The sequence below is a fragment of the Aquarana catesbeiana genome, linkage group LG03 (genome assembly GCF_042186555.1).
Source record: "Aquarana catesbeiana isolate 2022-GZ linkage group LG03, ASM4218655v1, whole genome shotgun sequence".
Classification (NCBI taxonomy): Eukaryota; Metazoa; Chordata; class Amphibia; order Anura; family Ranidae; genus Aquarana; species Aquarana catesbeiana.
The window spans coordinates 130,373,275-130,395,991 of NC_133326.1; the positions used below are offsets into that span (position 1 = coordinate 130,373,275).

Here is a 22,717-nt window from a genome sequence, read left to right on the forward strand (position 1 = left end):
TACAAATACAGCTGCTGCTGACTTTTAATATATGGACACTTACCTTTCGGCTTCACGCTCGGTTCCGTACTATACATGCGCGAAGTGCGCTGCGCATTCCAATTGGTCCGGTGGCGGAGAAAGGAGGAGGGGGCCAGACTTCTGACATACCTCACCGCAGCAAGGTCCAATGGAAGTGGGGACAGGGTATCTGTCAAAAACAGATCCCCATCCCCCCCTCCCTCCTGAAAGGTGCCACCTGAGGGGAGAGGAGACAAATAAGTGGAAGTTCCACTTTTGGGGTAAATATAAATCTTTCAAAGGTAAAGCTTCAAAAATATAATAACTAAAGTTTAAATTTTCAGATTCTTGAATCTGACTAAATGTGACTAAATGAATTCCGGCACTTCACGTGTTAGAGTAGAGTATGCAGGGATGACCAACTATCATAGTTACAAGGGCATCATTTAGATTATATTATGGAAGCATTTTTTAAATTAACTTTTCCTATATTCTGCTTATGCTCAGTAGGTCGCAGCAGCCACTTAGGCTTGCGGCCCACTATTAGAACCTTTGGTAACTCTAATGGTCTGTTTGCCCTGAGGTCCTGGCATCCACCCAGTGCACAAAGCAGCAGATGTACTGATGCTTCTGTTATCTTTGCAGCATGACATCTCCCTCTGGCTGTCTTGCAGTGACATAGGTCACATATGCTCTTTCATTCAAACAGTATGCTGGAATTGCAGCAGGTGACAAATTTAGTAGCATCGGAAGGAAGCATGTTGTAGAAGCCAAGAAATACTTTTAGAACATTACTACTGTCAAACCTTAAAAGATGACAGCCAAATGGTGACTATCATGTCCCTCCAGGCACTTTACCACTTTTGCAGATATGTTATGTATGGTATTCTTTGTCTTTTTAGAGAGCCAAGCATATACAGAATGTATGCTCAGTTGCTGATGAGATATTTTCCTTAAGATTGAAGCTCATATGTGAATATCGTGCATATTTGTGATTCCATGTAATGTGCATTTTGTACCACTCACTCACAAAACATTAAACACCAGAAATGCAGCTCATTTTTTATTGTATGCTGAAAGGAAAATAAATGAGCCATGACATGAAAAAGATATATCCCATTATCAAGTGCGATTGAATGTCATGCCTTTCCTCTGCAGCTGACAAATTCAGTCTTTGGGTTCTAGACAGTGCAGATCCTCGGGTTTTCTAACAAGAACATAGACCTCATTTAAAAAAAATATTCCATAAAAACTGTGTTGCCTAAAGCCACCTATCCAATGTTAGCTTTCTGATTCCCAATATCAGGTAAAATCTTGGGTCCTATTTATTAAAGCAGATCCTCACTGCATATGAGCCATACAAACCAAAAACACTATTTAATTCATTTTTTAATATTCAAAGCAAACTCCCCCATTTATCCTTGTCTCCATGCTTTAATTTGTTGAGAAATCACTTTGAAAAACACCCCCCAGCATTTCTGGCCATGGCCATCTTGAGTAAGGGCCTTCACTTCCTGAAATTCATCCTGCCCTTAGCTTAAGCTTCCATGAAGGAGAGTGTGCTTAACTGAGAAAACCTCCTCCTCTCTACCCCTTCTGAAGACTCCTGGGATGTATGACATAATTTGCATAGGCAAGAAACCAGGAAGTAACTAAAGAAATATAGCAAAAAAAATGAAAACAAGTAAATATGATATACTTTCCTATTTATTTACTAATTCTAGCAGCATGGGGGTTAAAAATAATCAATCTTGATCGGGAGATTGAAGTTCCACTTTAAGATTTCAAATTGTTAATTGCTGCTTTTTGCCCCTTTTTATTTCCCCTTCCAGAATTGACCAGAAGGTTTATTACTTCAATTCATTTGTTCAGCACTTGTGGTATGGTGGTATACACCATCACTTCTAATACAAGCCTATCACTAGTTAGAGTCTGTTTTCATGCCTTTCTTAAACTTTTCCCAAAATGTTCTTTACCAAAAATTAAAAGCCACTTCAAATTAAATTCAACAACTACTTACAAAGCCATCTACAACTCTGCCCCCAGCTACATCATTAGCCTAGTCTCAAAATACCAACCTAATCGTTCTCTTCGTTCCTCTCAAGACCTCCTGCTCTCTAGCTCCCTGGTCACCAACTCCCATGCTCGCCTCCAGGACTTTTCCAGAGCCTCTCCAATCCTATGGAACTCGATAACCCAATCTGTCCGATTATCTCCTACTCTATTAGCTTTTAGACGATCCCTACAAACCCTCCTTTTACAGAGAAGCCTATCCTACAGACATCTAACAACTGTATGTCTATTTTCTACATCAGCTCATCCTCCACAGTTATTACCTTTTGTTTCACTTGACCCTCCCTTCTAGATTGTAAGCTCCAACAAGCAGGGCCCTCTGATTCCTCTTGTATTGAATTGTATTGTAACTGTACTGTCTGCCCTCGTGTTGTAAAGCGCTGTGCAAACTGTTGGTGCTATATAAATCCTGTGTAATAATAATAATAATTTTCTTGTAGTGTGCTGGCCTGTAAAACCTGATTTAGTCTCCAACCTCTTTATTAAGAGGTCTTGAAAGATCAAATAATATTGGTGACTGTGCATAACAACAACAGTTCTTATTTTCAGACACTTTTTGTAAGTGAGGTCCTCTTTATTTTATGCTATGTAGATATGCATGTTCTGCTCTGAGCATTTCACATGAGCCAACACTGCAGATACTGACGCTCTATGCAAACACTTGACCTAGGACTTTACCTCGTCAGATAAAACGTTCCTACACAAAATACCTCAGCAAGTTAATGATTGTTTTACACAAAGAAAATGTTGATTCTCCCTTAACAACAAACCTATTCCATGAATGTTTTTCCATGATATTCGTGTTATGACTTTATTGGATTTTCCGTAGCATCCACTCGAGCATCACCTGTTGAAATAGTGAGGGTATAGTCTCTATAGTGTCTACATTATCTTCATGCTGTACAGTCTGAATCTTCATGCCATTAACCCCTTCACTGCAGACTTGGCATAGAAAGGTCAGTGTCAGAACAACAGTAGGAGACAACAGGTAGGTTCTGATACACAAATGGGAGGAACAAAGCAGAAAGCCGCTGATCACTAGCATGTGAGGGAGACAGTTATCAAATGCTACGCTGATCATAACTAACGGAAGCTGGGCTCCTCCAAAAAGCTCAATATGCCCCATCTCAAATGACAACTAAAATATAATGCTTTTCTTTGCAAATACACCAGCTATCACACACGACTGTAACAGCACAGAATACACTGTAATGGCAGACGCTGTTACTCTCAGCATCATTAACAACTTTGAGCAGACATGAGCAAGAAATTGATCAAGAAATTGATCATTTCATAAATAGTCTTCTACCCCATCATCAAGGAGAGCTGTCTTCTACCCCATCATCAAGGAGAGCTGTCCCCTAGATTATAAAGCCACCAGAGGGCCTTTGGGAGGTTGGTTGGCCACACAAGAATGAGATTCAATTTACATTTACGAAACAACAGAGTTTAGCTATGGGAAGCAGAAATGACTAGGAGGTATTTGCTTTTATTGGAAAGAGATGCCCCTGGAGTAGATAAAGGAGATGAGCCTTGGCCTACTGCCAAGACCAATTATCCACGTATCAGATAATGTAGGAGGGTTAGAGTAATGAGCTGCAGTTTTGTCCAATTGTGTATGTTAAAAAAAGACACATCTGCACATTACCAGAGAAACTGCCCGGGTGACTGCTTAAGAAGCTCTGTAGAGGTTCATATACATGCTCTCAAGGTGTGCTCTAGAAAGGAAGCCAACATCAAACTTTCCGCTGATCTGCAGCGAGGCATTAGATAAAGTGAAGTGTGCAGCAAGGATTGTGGGTCATTTCAGGTGCTCTGCTGGTCTGGAGTCCAAAAGAGTAAACTCAATGCTCCCCAGTCTCTAATATATGAGCTGTCCTGTTTAGACGCTCTGCATGATCATTTAAGGAAGTTGTTAACCCAACATGCTCTACTGCCTGAAGCAATTATTCTGAGAGGCACCGCAAACTTGATCAGAAGTTAATGCAAGCAAATTTACAGCAGGTGGGAGAGTAAAGTGAGAAGAAATAGGAGGGTTACAGGAGTTTCTCTGCAGTTTGCTGTAGGAAAGGGGTTAATGTGAGATGTCCTGTACCAATGAACTGATATAGTTCTGTGGCTGGGGGATGTCAGGGATCATGCAGGCTCATTGCCTCTGGTGTCCTGGCTGGGTGATGATGACATTGAGACTTGTTTATATATTTATACCCCAAGAATCCCACCCTTAATATCTACAACCCCTTGGTTACTCCAAGTAAATATCTTCTGTGGGGCAACTGAACTCCACGTGTTCCTGGTAGAATTCTTGGAAAGCTCGTCTAGAAAGAGGAAAAAAAGGAAAAGCGGTGATCACACAGATCTCACATTCTGATTGTGGCACTTATCAAACATCAAAGAGAAGACACGGTTTTTATCTGGCAACTGGCGTCTCTGAGAGGTTCTATTCATAGATGTTATAAATAAAACTGCATTTTTAACATTTGTTCTATAGTAAATATCCATTTTATAAGTAGCACCTATTTATAAATCAGCTTCAGCTAACCAATGTCCAGTTATTAACAATGATAATATTTGAGCAAATGTATACTGAAGAAAAAATTTACCAGTTTAAACGTTCATTTTTTTTTTTTTTGCCAAAAATTTCATTTTTTTTGTCTCAAAGCTAAGGTAATCTATTATTTTTAGCAGATCAATCATGAAGCAGGAGCTTTTCTCCTTTTCATCAATCTGTATTTTTCATCATTGTTTATACTAAACTTTAATATCACATCTCTCTAGTCAATCATTTCCAAATTTACATTAACTTGTGGAAGAATTAGGTGAATTTAAATAAATTGTTTTGCTATCCTTTATAAATGGCCACCCTATATGTTTACCGGCAGGAGCTCAATCTTATGCGAAAAATCAGTGCAATCCATCAGTAGATTACTGTGTCTGCAGCAGTGGCAAATTGTAATTATCACTAATTGGCTAGTGTATCCTGTCATCTGCACAAACACATGCAATCCTGGAAGCAATGGTAATGGAAAACATGGTCATTATTGTGACCAGTCCACATATTGGTAAAAATGAACAGCAGTATATTAGTAGTAAACACTACATGTTTACTCAGTCTTTCATTCTGTATTAAACTCACCCCACACATTCGGCTACACGTCGCATTGAATCCTGGGAAACAAAGACATGGCACGCAAATCGATTGAGGACAGGATGTTTTGTGATGAAGCCAAAATAGCTGTAACAGCAAATGCAAAACAGATTAAAAAGATGTAAATATCACATACAGTACATAAAAAGTGTGCCTCAATAAAATAATAAAATATTACTTAGCGTAAAGGTGCCATCATCCCAGTGATAGCAATATTGGAAGGATAGGGTCTAGCCCTATTGTGCCCCCCCAGCATAAAAGAAGGAAATGGACTATCTCGGTACCCAGGAAGTAACAAGAAATGTAATAAAAAAAAATTACATTTTATTTATACAAAATGTGTTAAAAAGGGGAAAGACGCATACCCATATGTATGAATATAAGCAGTAAGTCTATTGTCTCTCTTTGGTTCTTTTTCCTGTTCTTTTCCATTTTCCATCCACCCCCCCCTTTTTCTTTTCCCTCAACTTTTTCCTCTTTTCCTTCCCCTTCCCTGTGCTTTTACCTCTATGCCTCCCCCCCTTTCTTTCCTTGGTTTCCCTCCTCTCCATCCCTGGTTCCCTCTTTTATTCCCCACCCAACCCGCCCCCTTCTTTTTTCTCCCCTCCCCTCCTTTTTTCCCCTCCTTTCTATCCTTAAGACTCTGAGTTTCTACACCAATGCTGCGTACACACGGTCGGACTTTTCAGCTACAAAAGTCCGACAGCCCGTCCGACAGACTTTCGACAGACTTTCGACGGACTTTTGGCGGACTTTCAGCAGACTTTCTAAGGACTGGACTTGCCTACACACAAAAGTCAGACGGATTTGTACGTGATGACGTACACCGGACTAAAATAAGGAAGTTGATAGCCAGTAGCCAATAGCTGCCCTAGCGTGGGTTTTTGTCCGTCGGACTAGCATACAGACGAGTGGATTTCTGGGTCCGGCGGAGTTACGACGTAAAGATTTGAAGCATGTTCCAAATCTAAAGTCTGTCAGATTTGCGACTGGAAAAGTCTGCTGAAGGTTCGGTGAAGCCCACACACAATCGGATTGTCTGCCGGATTTGGTCTGTCGGCGTCCAGTCAAAAAGTCCGACCGTGTGTACGCGGCACAAGAGATATGTGCTGCTTATAAAATACAACCCTTTTTTTTACCTATAGATACGTGTGCCTGTGGTTGCCCCCCCCCTGTCCGTCGTAGGGCAGTACCCTCGGGCGCCTTTACCGTTGTTGCTGTCACTGGCTGCTGGTTACCTTGGGTAAGCAACACAATGACCATAATAAAAAAAAAACTTTTCCCCCCTTTCTATTTTGGCAATACTGAATATTACATTATTTGCAAAAGTCTGTTATAATTTATTGTCTTTACCCTAGATGATAGTAATTACCCCTCCTGAAGAAGCGGTTGTTACTGCGAAACACGTAGAGGATTGACTATATATCAAGATTAATCACATCTTGTGCCCTCAACATCATCTGAGGACAGTATGCTACCAGCAAAAACCAATTTGAAAAAGATTGCTTTTATTCATACATATGAATATGTGTCTTTCTGCTTTTTAACAAATGTTGTATAAATAAATGTTTTAATTACATTTGTTGTTACATCCTGGGGGCACAATAGGGGTAGCCCCTAGCTTTCCAATAAAAATATTGCATACAAATGAACTGCAATGATCTTCATAATATTCTTCCCACTAAAAGTTAAATAAAATAATTTAAAAACAGACAAGCACCTAAAAACCAAGAAATAAGTAACCAATATAAAAATAACAAAATGAGAGAAACATCCCCCTTGAACTGTCCTTTTGTTATGACTGTGTGCTTTTAGTTATTTTATTTGTGAGAAGGAAAACACTGACCATGCTTTTGCCTATAACTAACATTTGCCCAAATCTAATCTAAGAGGTGCACATATCCCAGTTCCTAAAATCATGTAATTTCTCACCAGCTGTTACGTGGATGACAACCACAAAAGGAAATATTCTTCATCTGGAAGAAATGACTGCAGCGCTCATCCTGCAGAATAACAAATCAGAACGATATAAGACAGAAGATCTCGACAATCAGTTGTACAGTAAATCTGTTCATAGAACTGCAAGCACTGGAAATAACATCTAGTCCCTTAATTTCCATTGAAAATATTCTCTGCAATTGTTTGCATCTCTCAAATGGTTCTAAAAGTGTTAAATTGGCTACACAGGGGCCAGTGCAGTAAGCATAATGTATGTGGAGTTTTAAATATTGCACTTTATTTACTATTTTTCCAATTTAAAAAGTTTTTTGAATTCACTATCAGTTTTAATGCACAGAACAGCTAAATGTACTACGATTGATTTATATGTAAAAGGTGGAGATAAAATTACATTTTAAGCAAAAAACACAGATATTAAATGCAAAAAAAATGTCAAAGAGTGTCATCATGTTTGTATAGTACAATATAGTATTGGGTTTACTTCAGTCAAAAATAGCACCCTCATATGAGCAATACAATCCCCTTGTCATGCTGCTTTACATGATCATATTTATAAAATTTTTTGAACTCGCGCTAGTGATACATAAATGCGTATAGAGTGATAAAGCATTGTTTAGGAACTAAATGCAAATGCAAATGATTATATATCCTGTAAAAGAATATGTGCAATATACAATAAAATTGACAAAAAAGCTGCAATGAATGTGCAAAAAAAGGATAAAAAACGGAAAAAAAACTTCTCCTTCTCCTCAGACCTGGGCCGCTCTCCCTTCTATTACCGCCCTAGAAGGGAGAGTGGCCCAGGTCTGAGGAGAAGCGGACCGGGAACGGTGAGAGGGTTACATCACTTTGCTGAGAGCCGGTTTTCCGTGGATTCATCCCTCCTTGTCAAGGTCCCTGAGCTCCATCCCAGCTATCCATCTTGGCTTTGTGGTGGTCCGGAATATTAAGATTCAGCTTACTCAGACCCTTTGTAACGGGGGGTCATGGGTTTCTGGTAAGCAGCCAGTCACTCTCTATATGGTGGTGGACCCAGGCACTTGTGTTGTCAAGACCCTCACTTTTAATCTTGGACTTGGGTGTTCACATATGGACTAAATACTTTTTTTTTCCTTTTTTTGCACATTCATTGCAGCTTTTTGTCAATTTTATTGTATATTGCACATATTCTTTTACAGGATATGTGATCATTTGCATTTAGTTCCTAAACGATGCTTTATCACTCTATACGCATTTATGTATCACTAGCGCGAGTTCAAAAAATTTTATAAATATTTATGTTGTGTGTTTGTAACATCTAGGAAATTGCAGCTCTTGTTTTCTTATTTATATTCATTTGTCACTTCTATTTGGAATTTTGATTTTACTGATGCGCAGTTTACCCCCTTTTTTATTTTTTTACATGATCATAGCACTATACATCTGCAGTAGATGACATTTCCAGTCACTGGCAATCCAGTGATTGTGTTCTATAGCTGCCTGCAAAACCTCTTATTGGTTTACCATGGATGAGGGTGATACCCTGAGTGGTCACCTGCTCTAATACCCCATATCATCAAGTGTGCAATGCATATTTACTATATTGTACATAGTATAGTAATGTTAAAGTAGAACTAATCCCAACAATTTAACAATTTTTCCAGAGCAGGTAAATTCAAGGCAAGCCCTGGATGATAACTGACAAAATCTCACCCCTGTCCTGCCCCAACCTAGTCACTTCTGTCTACAAAACTTCATTGTCATCCACCCTGGACACACTGGCCCCCCTCACTACACACAGAATCTGGCCACCGACCCCTACAACCTTGGCAAAGAGATGACACCAGACTTCTGAAAAAACATAGCCACACTCTTGAGCGCCTGTGGCGTAAGTCTAAGTCACACAAATCTGCCCTCCAAAAATAAAATTCCTGGTCCTCACTGCCAAGCAGACCTATTTTATCACTCTCATTAAGAGCTTCCCGTCCCTGTCAACTCTTCTAACCTTTAACTCTCTACTTCGTCCTCCACTGCCTCCACCCACTAACTCAGTCACTCCTGTGGAGATTGCCACTTGAAACATAAGATTATTACAATTCATGAGGAGATCTCCACTGTACAGATACCTTCTCCACTTAATACTCCATGTCCACAGGTACAATCGTTACTTCCCTCATTCAACCCCACCATTATAAATGAGGTTGCTAAACTTCTTTCTAACATTAAGATAATCACCTGCCCCCTGGACCCTGTTCCCTCACAAATGCTATGCTCACCCTCTGGCTCTGTCCTACACTTTCTAACTTACATATTCAACCTCTCCCTCTCTTTTGGCATCTTCCCCAACTCTCTGAAACATGCACTGGTCACCCCGATATTTAAAAAGCTCTCACTGGACTCCACCATTCTTAACAACCTATGCCCCATCTCCTTGCTCCCCTTTTTAACCAAACTCCTTGAACGTTTGGTCTACAACCGAATGAGCAACCACCTTACCAAGAATAACCTCTTGATCCTCTACAGCAGGGGTCTTCAAACTACGGCCCTCCAGTTGTTCAGGAACTACAATTCCCATCATGCCCTAGTCATGTCTGTGAATGTCAGAGCTTTACAATGCCTCATGGGACGTGTAGTTGTGTAACAGCTGGAGGGCCGTAGTTTGAGGATCCCTGCTCTACAGTGTGGATTTCTCCCTTTACATTCCACAAAAACTCCTCTCCTAAAACTCATACTCTACTAACGGCCAAAGCCAAAGGACACTATTCTGTACTCCTACTCCTGGACCTTTCTGCTGCCTTTGATATGATTGACCACCCCTTCCTCCTCAAAAGACTCCATGCCTTTGGTCTCCATGACTGTACTGTACTCTTTACTGGTTCTCATCCTACCTATCCAAACGCACCTTTAGCGTTACTTACAATTCTACTTCCTCCTCTCCTCTTCCTTTCTCTGTATGGCTGGCTTTAGCCAAAATTACAAGTTCATATAATTATAATTAACGTGGAACTAAACCCCCCAAAGTTCTGTTGTTGGACCTCTCCAATTCTATTCTTGATCTACACCTTCTCCCTGGGTCAGCTGATAGCCTCCCATGGCTTCTAATACCACTGACGACACGCAAATTTATCTCTCTACCCCTCAGCTCATGCCTTCAGTTTCCTCGCGTATCACAAATTTACTAACAGACATAGACTAGATATCACACCACTTCCTTAAACTCATTCTATCCAAAACTGAGCTCATAATTGTCCCCTCTTTGTCAAGATTGATGGCAATTAGCTCATTCTCACATGCCAAGGTTCTAGGTGTAATCCTGAACTCTGAACTATCCTTTCGACCCCATGTTCAACTACTGTCCAAATCTTGCCACATCAACCTCCGCAACATCTCCAAAATATGCCCCTTTGTAACTGGTGACACCACAAAGCTCCTAGTTCACTCCCTGGTAATCTTTTGCCTCAATGACTGCAACTCCCGTCTCATTGGCTTACCTTTACATAGGCTATACCCCCTTCAGTCCATCATGAATGCTGCTGCCAGACTCATCCACCTTACCAACCGCTCGGTGTCTGCTACTATTCAAAATACTAACAATAATTTACAAAGCCATCCACATCACTAGTCTAGTCTCAAAATACCAACTTAATCGGTCTTTCCAAGTCCCCCTGCTCTCTAGCTCTCTCATCATCTTCTCCCATGCTCACCTCCAGGACTTTTCCAGAGCCTATATGATCCTATGGAACTCCCTACTCCAATATGTCCGATTATCCCTTACTATATTTGCTTTTAGACGATCCCTGAAAACCTTCCTCTTCAGAGAAGACTATTCTGCCCACACCTAACATCTGTACTTTTATTTTCTCTATCAGCTCATCCCCCACAGCTATTACCTTTGTATCACTTGACCCTCCCTCCTAGATTGTAAGCTCTAACTAGCAGGGCCCTCTGACTCTTCCTGTATTGAATTGTATTGTAATTGTACTGTCTTCGCCCATGTGTTAAGGCGCTGCGAAAAAGGTTGTCGCTATATAAATCCTGTATAATAATAATTATTATAATAATAATAACTGGCACATTTGCTTCGGCTCTCAACCTGTCAAGCCATCAAATGGCTGGTGTCATAACTGATCACATGTGCAGTATGGAAACTGCAGATCAAACAGAGGCTAAAATGGCAGCTTCTGTGGCTGTAAAGGATAGGAGGGTTTAGTTCCACGTTAATTATAATTCTATGAACTTGTAATTTTGGCTAAAGCCAGCCATACATGGATCACAATTCAGCTGGTTCAGCAGGGACCAGCCAAATTTCAATCCATGTAAAGGTAGGGTGGTTGTACAGAGTTTGATCTACCAATTGACTTCTGTACAACCACCCTATCAGATTTTTGCACTCAATTAGTGTATTCTGAACGCGGGAAGTCTCCCCACTGCCAGCATATAAAGGGACAGCTGAAGAATTCCCCCATCCACCTTGAATGTGTGGATAGAGAAATCAAGCCTTTTTTCTTTCCTTCAACCTGCTGGCTTAACAAAAAAATGAATCATCTATGGGCTGCCTAAGCCATTTAATATGTACCATTGTGGCCTTCCCCATAACAGTTCATATGAGATGTCTTGTGTTCTGGCCCATTTCTGTACACCTCAGAAACTATGCAAATTGCAAGGATTGGAAGCAATAAGGAAATAAAGTTTTTATACTCCTAACCCAATATTAAAGTTGTTTCAAATGTAAAAAAAATATTTTTTACCTCTGGCCTGTCATTTCCTCTTAGGATGAGTTTTACACCACGTGGGCAAATCTCCAGTTCACAGCTGGCTGGCGGTCGCAGGTGTACTGTCAGTTTCCTTGCAGTTGCAATCTGATTGTACAATAAGAAATAGCACACAGCAGTTCATCACAGTTGTTGGTATTTTAAACCTTAACAATCACGTCATACAGTGGAAGCAGGTATTAATGGATAAGTTCACCTTCATGAAAAAAAATAATAAATGCACAGGAAAAAACATGCATTATTACATGTTTACATTGTATTGTTACATGTTACACTGTAAATACGGGTGTAACATGTTCTAAATGGTAAACATAGCCTTTTAATCAATATTCAGCCTCTCATTTCACTCTGTCCTAGTACCATCATGCAGTATACTTTGCTGTCACCTGTTTGCAGTCAGTCCATAGACTACATTCGTGCGTGAGTATTAGTACATGCCACAGAAATTAAGGCTTCCCTAATGAAAATAATCATCTTAAAAGTGATAGTTTTATCCTGTTTTGCAAATAAGGAGCTCATATTCATCCTGTATTTAGAGAGTATGGAAACCCAACATTTCATTTTCCTTATATGTGTCTGCTGTACCATGTACTTGTATGAAAAAAGTATCCTGTTCTCTTTGTATTGCTTCCTTTGTGTGAAATCCCTGGTGTTCCTGCCAGTTCCTCTGTTTTCCTATTAAAAACTGACCACACTAAGCAAGAGAACACATTGTGGCTCATTCTCTAGCTGTGAACTCAGCCTGCTCTCCTCCAATGAACAGACTTGTCCTGCCACACCCCTCTTGCACAGCCTTTTACTGGGAAGCTCAGGGGGCTGATGCTTCTCCTCCCCTAGCTCTTATGCAGCTGAGAACAGAGGGAATGCGATCACTTATAAAAAAGGGGAAAAAAGGTATTTATAATTTTTTTTTTATATATCTACTGTATGCTAATGTTTTGCCTTTCATATCTATTTCAAACTGAATGGGTTGTTTTACAAGGTGATCGTTTACAATCACTTCAAGATTGTCTGAAAGATGCCTTCAGTATAAAAGAGTCTTACCTTCTGCATAGCTGCACAGAGAATACCATTGCCTTGATGATGTGGAACCTCCACTGAACCCAAAAACTGCACATCAAACATCTGGACCCAGGGAGAATTTCCTTTGAGAACTGCAGGGTAATTAAAAAAAGTTTATTGTTGATAATTTTCTGGCATTAAAGAAAACCCATAAAGAGAAAAAAGGCTGCCTCCCTATGAAAATGCTATGTGCATGGCTGCGTCTGGCTTCAATACTTTCCTGATTTGCTTTTTTTGTTCCAGGTCAGTGACTCACAAAAGCACTGAATACACTTATACAGCAATGACAGCCACCGTATTTCTCTCAATACAGATTCCCTTTAATAGTTTTAGAAAAGTTGCAACAAAAGCAGCTATGCTTAAACATTTGCCTAATAAACTAAAAAAAAAAAGCAATAGTATTTTAGGCAAACGTGATACCACTAAAAGTAAGTATGCACAAGAGACTGGTCTAAAGACAGGCAAGAGCAGCAGAGGCTGTTGTTCCCCATTTTGTGAATACGGAAAGAGGAATCCTCATATTTCTGGTTCTCATTCTCTTTCATCTGGCATCATGAGTACTATAAGATTTATGTGTACTATGTTTGTATGGAAAATATGATTTTTGTACTCACCGTAAAATCCTTTCCTTGGAGTCCATTGAGGGACACAGGAAGTCTTTCACTTTTGAGTTATACTGCTGCCTACATGAGGAATGGACACTAGCAAACAAAAAAACAAACTGCAGGCCAGCTCAGAATAATCCCTCCTACTTTATCATACCTCAGTTTTGTAGAAAGCAATACCGAGAGCATGATTAACCACTTCAGCTCCAGAAGTTTTTACCCCTTTATGACCAGGCCATTTTTTGCTATGCGACACTGCACTATTTTAACTGACAATTGCGTGATCATGCAACACTGTACTCAAACGAAATTTAAATCATTTTTTTTCACACAAATATAGCTTTCTTTCGGTGGCATTTGGTCACCTCTGGGTTTTTATTTCTTTGATTATATAAACAAAAAAATTGACAATTAAAAAAACAAAAACAATATTTTCTACTTTCTGCTTTAAAATATATCCCATAAAAAAATTAAATCTCTTAAGAAATTTTAGCCAAAATGTATTCCACTACGTCTTTGGTAAAAAAAAATCCCAATAAGTGTATATTGATCGATTTGTGTGAAAGTTATTGCATCTAGAAACTATGGGATATATACTGGAATTTTTTTTTTTTTATACTAGTAATGGTGATGATTAGCGACTTATAGCAGGACGGCATGCAATCTGACACTAACCAACACTTTGTGGCGACTAACTGCCACTGACATCACCAGTGACATTATTAAAGTGAATAGTGCCAATAACACTGGGCAGGAAGGGGCCTACATCTAGGACGATCAAGGGGTTAAATATGTGCCTAACAAGTGTTTATGTGTGTGCTGCTTTTACTGGGGATCTAGTTGCTTAGCAATGAATTAAAAAGCAATGAGATCCCCTGTCACTGAACACAGCTCTGTGTTGTTTAGACTCACAGAGCTGTGTTGGGGGAAGATCAGAGTTGGACCGCCGGATGCCGGCGGTCAGTCACTGGCCAGGACCCAGTGATGGGCATGTGTTGTGACGAATGACAGAACAGCTGTGCAGGTGGGCACACGCCCTCAACCTGGTAATGCAAAAAATGTGGTCGGCAAGTGGAGAGACCTGTGTCACTCAATGGACTCCAAAAAAAGGATTTTATGACAAGCACTAAAACAAAAATTCTATTTTCTCTTTCAACTAATGAGGAACACACAAATATTTTTACCTTTAGGAACTTCAAAGGCAGTTCCACTGAGTAGTGGGCAATGAAACAAACACAAACAGGGCCATAAAAACAACTAGGAGAACTAGGGACTGCCTGCAGCTCTAAAAGTGGCCTGAAGGACTTTATGTCCAAAGCTGGCATCCAGGGCTGCCATTAGAAATCATGGGGGGCATGCACAATCTGCCTTACAGGCCGCCAGCCCTGAAAATCTCAAAACAATATTTTCACAAAAGATACACGAAAATCAATATCAATGGACTTAAACATGACATAACTTACCATAACTTACACAATTCCTGCTAAATCTAAACAATAAAACTGCATTGAGTTAATAAATAAAGTTCTGTGTGTAAACGAGGTCTTGGGGCTCATTTACATAGATGCTGTGTCCTTTAGAGTGGGAATCAGTTTTTTTCTTTAATGTGGCTATTGCTGTGTTGAGGCAGCTTATGTTATGCTATGAGGGCACAGCAGCTGTCCGAACGCATCCGCACATCCATACAATTTTTTTTCAACGCCATTGAGAGGGGGCTTGGGTGATATATCAGGGTGGGTGATATATCAGGGTCTAAATAGATCCCTGACATCTCACCTTTGAGAAAGAGAAAGGAATTGAAGACACAGATCCTTCAATTCCTTTCTCTGCAGCCTCAGTTGCACTGAAGATGAATGAACAGGATACAGAGGCTCCTGTTCATTCATAAACTGAAGCAGAGTAAACACAGTTTTGAATGTACACAGGAGTGATCGGTATCGGAACACAGGGGGGAAATCAGATGTGGGCAGAACACGGAGAGGGATTGGTGCGGTGGGGCAGGGGGACAATTACAGAACAATGAACTGTGTCTGTGTCTCTCCCTCCAGCAGCTGAAAGCTGGCAGTAGGATGAGGGGGAGAAACTGGCTTTCAGCTACTGTAGGGAGAGACACAGTGTATAGGGTTCTTTACTGTAAGAGCGGCAAGGATGTGGAATTCCCTTCCACAGGCGGTGGTCTCAGCGGGGAGCATTGATAGCTTCAAGAAACTATTAGATAATCACCTGAATGACCGCAATATACAGGGATATGTAATGTAATACTGACACATAATCACACACATAGGTTGGACTTGATGGACTTGTGTCTTTTTTCAACCTCACCTACTATGTAACTATGTAACTATTCTGTAATTGTCTTCCCATCCTTCTGCACCAATCCCCGGCTGTCCAGACCCCCCTGTGTGTCCAGGCCCCCTACAGGAGGTCCGGTGGTACCCCTCTGTTGGCAGCTCTGCTGGCTTCAGATGAGGCCTCAATGTCCACCTGGTAGAATTAGAGAATGTGTGAAAAGAAGACCATGTGGTAGCCTTACAGATCTGGGAAACATTATCTTCATACTGAACAGCCAAAGAAGCACTCACTAATCTAGTAGAAATTGCCTTGCCTTGACAGAAAAGGGTGGAATCTGATCCTTGAGACTATAATCATGGATGATGGCCTGTCTGAGACACCAAAAAATGGTGGAAGAAGAAGCCAGTGACTGAGACATATACTATCAAGGCTCAAACCACATTCATACAGTGTAGTGAAATTTCCTTGGGGTGAACTGGAGCAGGACAAAGGCACAAAAGAATGATGTCCTGGCTGAACTGAAAGGCAGAGACTACCTTAGATAAGAAGTAAGTCCTAGGCCTCAACACCACATTGTTCCTATGTAAAACCCAAAAAGATTCCTTAAAATTATAAGGCCACCAGTTCAGGCACTCCTCTTAAAGAGGTAATGTCTATGAGAAATACCAACTTGTCGGTAAGAGTACAGAGAAGAATGCCTCTAATGGGTTTGAAACACGGTTTTTGAAGTGCAGAGAGAACCATGAAATCACACAGGATTGAAAAGGGGGAGCTACATGGGAGACTCCCTGTATAAAGGTTCTAATAAAGGAGTGAGAGGCCAATGGTCCCTGAAATAAGTTAGCAAGAGCATAAACCTGATCTTTGATAGTACTGAAAACCAAACACAGGTCCAGGCCCCAACTGTAGAAAGGAGAGGGTCTTATCAGGTCATAGTACAACATCTGCATGCTCGGGGTTTGGAGCAATGAGGATCACCAGAACGCTCTCCATCTTGATCCTGGGAAGCAGATGAGGAAGAAATTTTAGGGTGATGGAAAGGCATAAATCAGGGTGTACTGTTTCCAGAGAGTCACCTGAACATACACAAGAGGATCCCTGTGTCTAGGTACAAACGTGCAGTTTTTTGTTGAACCTAAAGGCCAGGAATGCTGCTTCTGGCCTCTATCTCTAGAGCCATGGCAAGACCTCTGGTTCCTCCATGATGATTGATGTACACCACTGTTGCGACTGATTGGATAACTTTAAAGCAAATCGCCAGGATGATGATCAGGAGACTAGATTCATCAGATGACCAAGTCCCCTGGTCTAAAAGGATTCCAGGACACCACACAGTCGGATTTCTGAACCACAAAACCAGAGACAACCTGGTCCTTGGTGCCAAACAAATTAGTCTGTCTGGGAACCCGGACTGATGTGTCCCACAATGACAAAATGTCATCAAATGTAGAGGTCTGGAGTGAAACTGGGCAAATAGGACTGCCCCAAAGGGGGTTGCCCTCAGACTCTGGACTCTCATTTAAAAGCCAAGAGTCGGATAAGTACAAATCTGGGAAAGTTTGAAGCTTCTCCTGAAGGAGAAACACTCTGACCTGTATCTGGGTTAAGGATCTGAACTGTTGTAACATCTGAATGGTTAAAGCCACATTGTCCGACAGAGCCTTCCCTGACTGTTCCCTCAACAGGAGGTCATCTAAATATCCCACAATGGGGATGCCAGTAGAGTGCCAGTAGAATTAGTACTAGGGCCAGCACTTTGGTGAACAGCAGAGGTGTAGTCAAGAGGCAGAATAAAAGGACCAACAAATTGAAAGGGCAGGGAACCCACAGCAAATTCTGGAAATAGCACTGGTAGAAGCAACAGGCTAATCCTCTAATTTTAGAGAGGTGAGCACTGTTGAGCGGAAACTGTCTATTTTAACTAGGGAGTTATAGCAGTAGACTGACTTCTCAGAAGCATGCTCAGCAGTCAAAGACTGGAACGATCCAGAGAAAGAGTTTCTGCAGCAATGGCTCAGAACTTGCTATAGCCATGGGTAAATCACACAGAAATTCTGCAGGAAAAGCACAGAAACTGGCTTGTAGCCTACGCAGTCAAAGTCAGTAAATAACTGGGTGATTGGAGTCATAAAATTTGCATGATAATAGTAAAAATCTCAGCAGAAAGGGCAGAAAAAAATGGCAACACTCATCTAAGCAAAGAAAAACTCTGAAGATGGAATAGACTCTGGTATGTGCAGGTAACATTATTCCAGTCTGAAGATGTCAGCTGCTTTAGTGGGTGTGCTGCAGTCTAGGTAAATATGATACAGTATCTCACAAAAGTGAGTACACCCCTCACATTTTTGTAAATATTGGCACTTTGCTACAGTGTAAAATAGTGATTGTACAGCTTGTATAACAGTGTCAACAATTTGCTGTCCCCTCAAAATAACTCAACACACAGCTATTAATTTCTAAACCACTGGCAACAAAAGTCAGTACACCCCTAAGTGAAAATGTCCAAATTGGGCCCAATTAGCCATTTTCCCTCCCGGCGTCATGTGACTCATTAGTGTTACAAGGTCTCAGGTGTGAATGGGGAGCAGGTGTGTTACATTTGGTGTTATAGCTCTCACTCTCCCATACTGATCTCTGAAAGTTCAACATGGCACCTCATGGCAAAGAACTATCTGAGGACCTGAAAAAAAGAATTGTTGCTCTACATAAAGATGGCCTAGTCTATAAGAAGATTGCCAAAACCCTGAAACTGAGCTGCAGCACGGTGGCCAAGACCATACAGTGGTTTAACAGGACAGGTTCCACTCAGAACAGGCCTTGTCATGGTCGACCAAAGAAGTTGAGTGCACATGCTCAGCGTCATATCCAGAGGTTGTCTTTGGGAAATAGACGTATGATTGCTGCAGAGGTTGAAGCGGTGGGGGGGCCAGCCTTACAGTGCTCAGACCATACGCTGCACATTACATCAAATTGGTCTGCATGGCTGTCATCCCAGAAGGAAGCATCTTCTAAAGATGATGCACAAGAAAGCCCGCACACAGTTTGCTCAAGACAAGCAGACTAAAGACATGGATTACTGGAACTATGTCCTGTGGTCTGATGAAACCAAGATAAACTTATTTAGGTTAGATAGTGTCAAGTGTGTGTGTGGCGGCAACCAAGTGAGGAGTACAAAGACAAGTGTGTCTTGCCTACAGTCAAGCATGGTGGTGGGAGTGCCATGGTCTGGGGCTGCATGAGTGCTGCCGGCAGTGGAGAGCTACAGTTCATTGAGGGAAACATGAATGCCAACATGTACTGTGACATACTGAAGCACAGCATGATCCCCTCTCTTCAGAGACTGGGCCGCAGGTCAGTATTTCAACATGATAACGACCCCAAACACACCTCCAAGATGACCACTGCCTTGCTAAAGAAGCTGAGGGTAAAGGTGATGGACTGGCCAAGCATGTATCCAGACCTAAACCCTATTGAGCATCTGTGGGGCATCCTCAATCAGGAGATGGAGGAGTGCAAGGTCTCTAACATCCACCAGCTCTGTGATGTCATCATGGAGGAGTGGAAGAGGACTCCAGTGGCAACCTGTGAAGCTCTGGTGAACTCCATGCCTAAGAGGGTTAAGGCATTGCTGGAAAACTGGAAAAAAATGGTGGCCACACAAAATATTGACACTTTGGGCCCAATTTGGACATTTTCACTTAGGGGTGTACTCACATTTATTGCCAGCGGTTTAGACATTAATGGCTGTGTGTTGAGTTATTTTGAGGGGACAGCAAATTTACACTGTTATACAAGCTGTATACCCACTACTTTACATTGCAGCAAAGTGTCATTTCTTCAGTGTTGTCACATGAAAAGATATAATAACAAATTTACAAAAATGTGAAGGGTGTACTCACTTTTGTGAGATACTGTAGCTCCTGGCACTTGGCCTGACTGGCCTACTTGCAAAAGAGTTATTAGAGACAAAGCAAGAGTCTGGAAAGTGCCCTACATGGAACCCAATGCCAGAGGTCACTTCCAGGATACCCCTGTCCAGTTCAATGGGGGTCCAGACACAGCACACCAAAAGTCAAGTTGAGGATGGCCACACCAGAACACTGCAAATAAAGACTCCAGCTCCAGCAGTGATGTAGAGAAGAGTCTTAAATGAAGGGGAAAAAAACGTGCTAGAAAAAATAGGTTAGTCATTCCCACAGAACAGCTGAAGAAATGATGTCCATCCTCCTAGGACACTGCAGCAGTAAAACATGAAGGTGAAAGACTTCCTGTGTCCCTCAATGAACGAAAAATAAATGGATTTTGAGATCAAGCATAATATAATGTATATTTTAGTGAAAATAAATTGGAGCTGATTTACAAAAGGAAGGTAGGAAATTTTAATGACTGTTCAGGTAGCTTAGCGAATAGAATGAATCTGTTCTGTTTTGTTTTAGCTGTTAACATTATTCATGCTAGGGTATTTGAACTGTTTCACCTTCTACATATTGACTTTCACTGTTTATATTTTTCTACCTAAGGTCTTATAAAATAGTCTAAGTGACTCTCTACAGCCAGCATCAGGCCCTGGCAATACCAGCTTTATCATAATGTGGGTTTTTTGCGTCATTTCAGACTGCCGAGAAAAAAAGAGGATTAGCAAGACACAAGCAATGTGGGTAGTGCTACCAAGCAGGAAACAGAGCCTGTGTGTGTAATGGGCAAATATGGGTGCCTCTCACATATATGTTTATTTATAAATTACATATACAAACATTTGTTTAATAAAAAAACACATGAATAAGATTATGTAAGAAGAGTCAGTGAAAAAAAATTCGTCGGTAGTTCGACTGGCAGAGGCGCCTGATGTGGTGTAGACACGAGTCATCTGCTTTAGTAAAACATACAATTACTTTATTTCACCAAATAAAATGCGTTTTGTGGCTTTAAATTGCCACTTCCTTCTACATGTGATCCATCTAGATGACATCATTGCCACAAACTCTGCTCTCCATCTAGTGGCTGCTAAACAGTATTTCTCAAGTGGCGCACACCACCAGCTAAATCTAGCCACCAATTTTATCACCTTGATCTGAGGAAGTGGCAATTTAAAGCTACAAAATACTTTTTATTCGGTAATATAAAGTAATTGGATGTTTTACTAAAGTAGATGACTCATGCCTATCCTTTGAATAACCACATCAAGCATCTCTGCCAATTAAACTACTAATGTGCTTTTTTTTCACTGACTCTTCTTACCTATCCGTTCACCCACCTGAGAACACCACAAAGCACCCATGATGGGAATGCTGGAGACACAGAGAGTGACCACACCAATCCTGCGTGGAGGTTTTCTCCACCAACACACTAGAAAGGCTGCATGTTTCCCCCTTGCTGGGTGATCACAGCCTCAACAGTTTTAAGTCAATTTTGACCTTTTGTCCCTTTATTGTGGAAACATTTTGTTTCTGAATTTATTTACTACACTAAAAGGGCTCTCCTATCTCCTGCTCTTTTCTTTTCAGGTGGACACCCTGAGCTATAGCAGGGACCACTGGACAGCTCCCCAGGATTGTTCGGTCTGCAATCTACCACCACACTCTAGACTTTAGGAATAAGATTATGTATACTATGCACGCCACTTTAACTTGTTAAAAAATAAAAAAAGGCTGCAGCTCTATGTTGCTTACCAACATTCTCTTTTACAGGACAGACAACCTCATGGGCATAAAATGAAGGAAAAATGCCTCTCTCTCCTGTTCTCATGTTATAGCCATGACACCAAGAACCATCCTCACATTCCACTAATAACGGGTCATCAACATCCAGTTCAAGCTCATCTTCATGACGAGGAATAAACCTGAGTAGCAGGGACACAAAAAGCAGAAGTCAAAACTATGTGGCTAGTGTAAGGGCCTGTGTCGGCGGGCTTTTGTTCACTTCAAGCGGGCTTTGCATTTCCATAAAAGTCTATGGGAACGCAAAACCTGCTTGCAGCAGGTCAAATCCATATCAAAAGGTGGTTATTTGCAAGTCACATAAATTCTGAATAATCTCAAATACGGCTCAAACTGATGCCATCGACACAAGCTCTTAGGGACTTGCAAATGAATCATTGTTTTTTTACTTACCATTTATAGCTACCATTTGTGAAACAATTAATTAAATAATTAAGCAATTAATACTCTAAAACGAATATGTAACAATTACTATACTAGTACCTAAGGCCTCATTCACACGAGGCGGACTCCGTTTCCATGGAGCCCGCCTCGGTCCGCCAGCTCAGCGGGAGACCTCTCCGTTCATCTCTGCTGAGCCGGCGGATGACAGGTCCCTATCTGCTCACTGAGCGGGGAGGGGCTTGTCAGGCGCCGCTGCTGCCTATGGAAGGATCGGATGAAAACGGACAGCATGTCCGTTTTCATCAGATCTCACCCACCAGCGACGGATCTGGACGTAGGGCCATCCGTCTGTTTTCAGCGGATCGGACCGGGTCGGATGTCAGCGAACATGTCTCTGCTGACATCCGTCGCTCCATAGGCTAACATGGAGCAGGAACAGGTCCGCCTGAACAGTCCGATCTGTGAAAGGGGCCTAAGGGAGATATTTGACTTTGGGTCTAATCAATGGAAACAGGAGGCAGAAAATATACTATGCTGTATGTACTGCACTGGCTGAATGGGCACTGACAGCTCATCGCTCATGGAGGGAAGTACAACAGGGGGATGGGGTGGGGAGTGTGTACGGTGTTAGATTTCTGAAATGGGGAACTTCCATAAAGGAAGAATATATCTTTGCATTTCAGTGTGCGGCATTCCTGTTGTTGGTACAATGAAATCAAATTCCAG

The 22,717-nt window shown here is 41.3% G+C and overlaps 1 protein-coding gene across 1 annotated transcript in view; it reads right to left on the minus strand.

The window, feature by feature from the left end:
- Positions 1–1,050: 1,050 nt before the first annotated feature.
- MAPK8IP2 (mitogen-activated protein kinase 8 interacting protein 2) overlaps positions 1,051–22,717 on the minus strand; it is a 102,762-nt gene continuing 81,095 nt past the window's right edge. The window contains exons 7-12 of the mRNA XM_073619229.1: positions 21,560–21,729; positions 12,976–13,085; positions 11,908–12,018; positions 7,154–7,224; positions 5,210–5,308; positions 1,051–4,391 (exon numbers count right to left, since the gene is read on the minus strand). Coding sequence (XP_073475330.1) covers positions 4,319–4,391; positions 5,210–5,308; positions 7,154–7,224; positions 11,908–12,018; positions 12,976–13,085; positions 21,560–21,729 — 634 coding nt within the window. The 3' untranslated portion in view covers positions 1,051–4,318. The remainder of the gene's footprint in view (positions 4,392–5,209; positions 5,309–7,153; positions 7,225–11,907; positions 12,019–12,975; positions 13,086–21,559; positions 21,730–22,717) is intronic.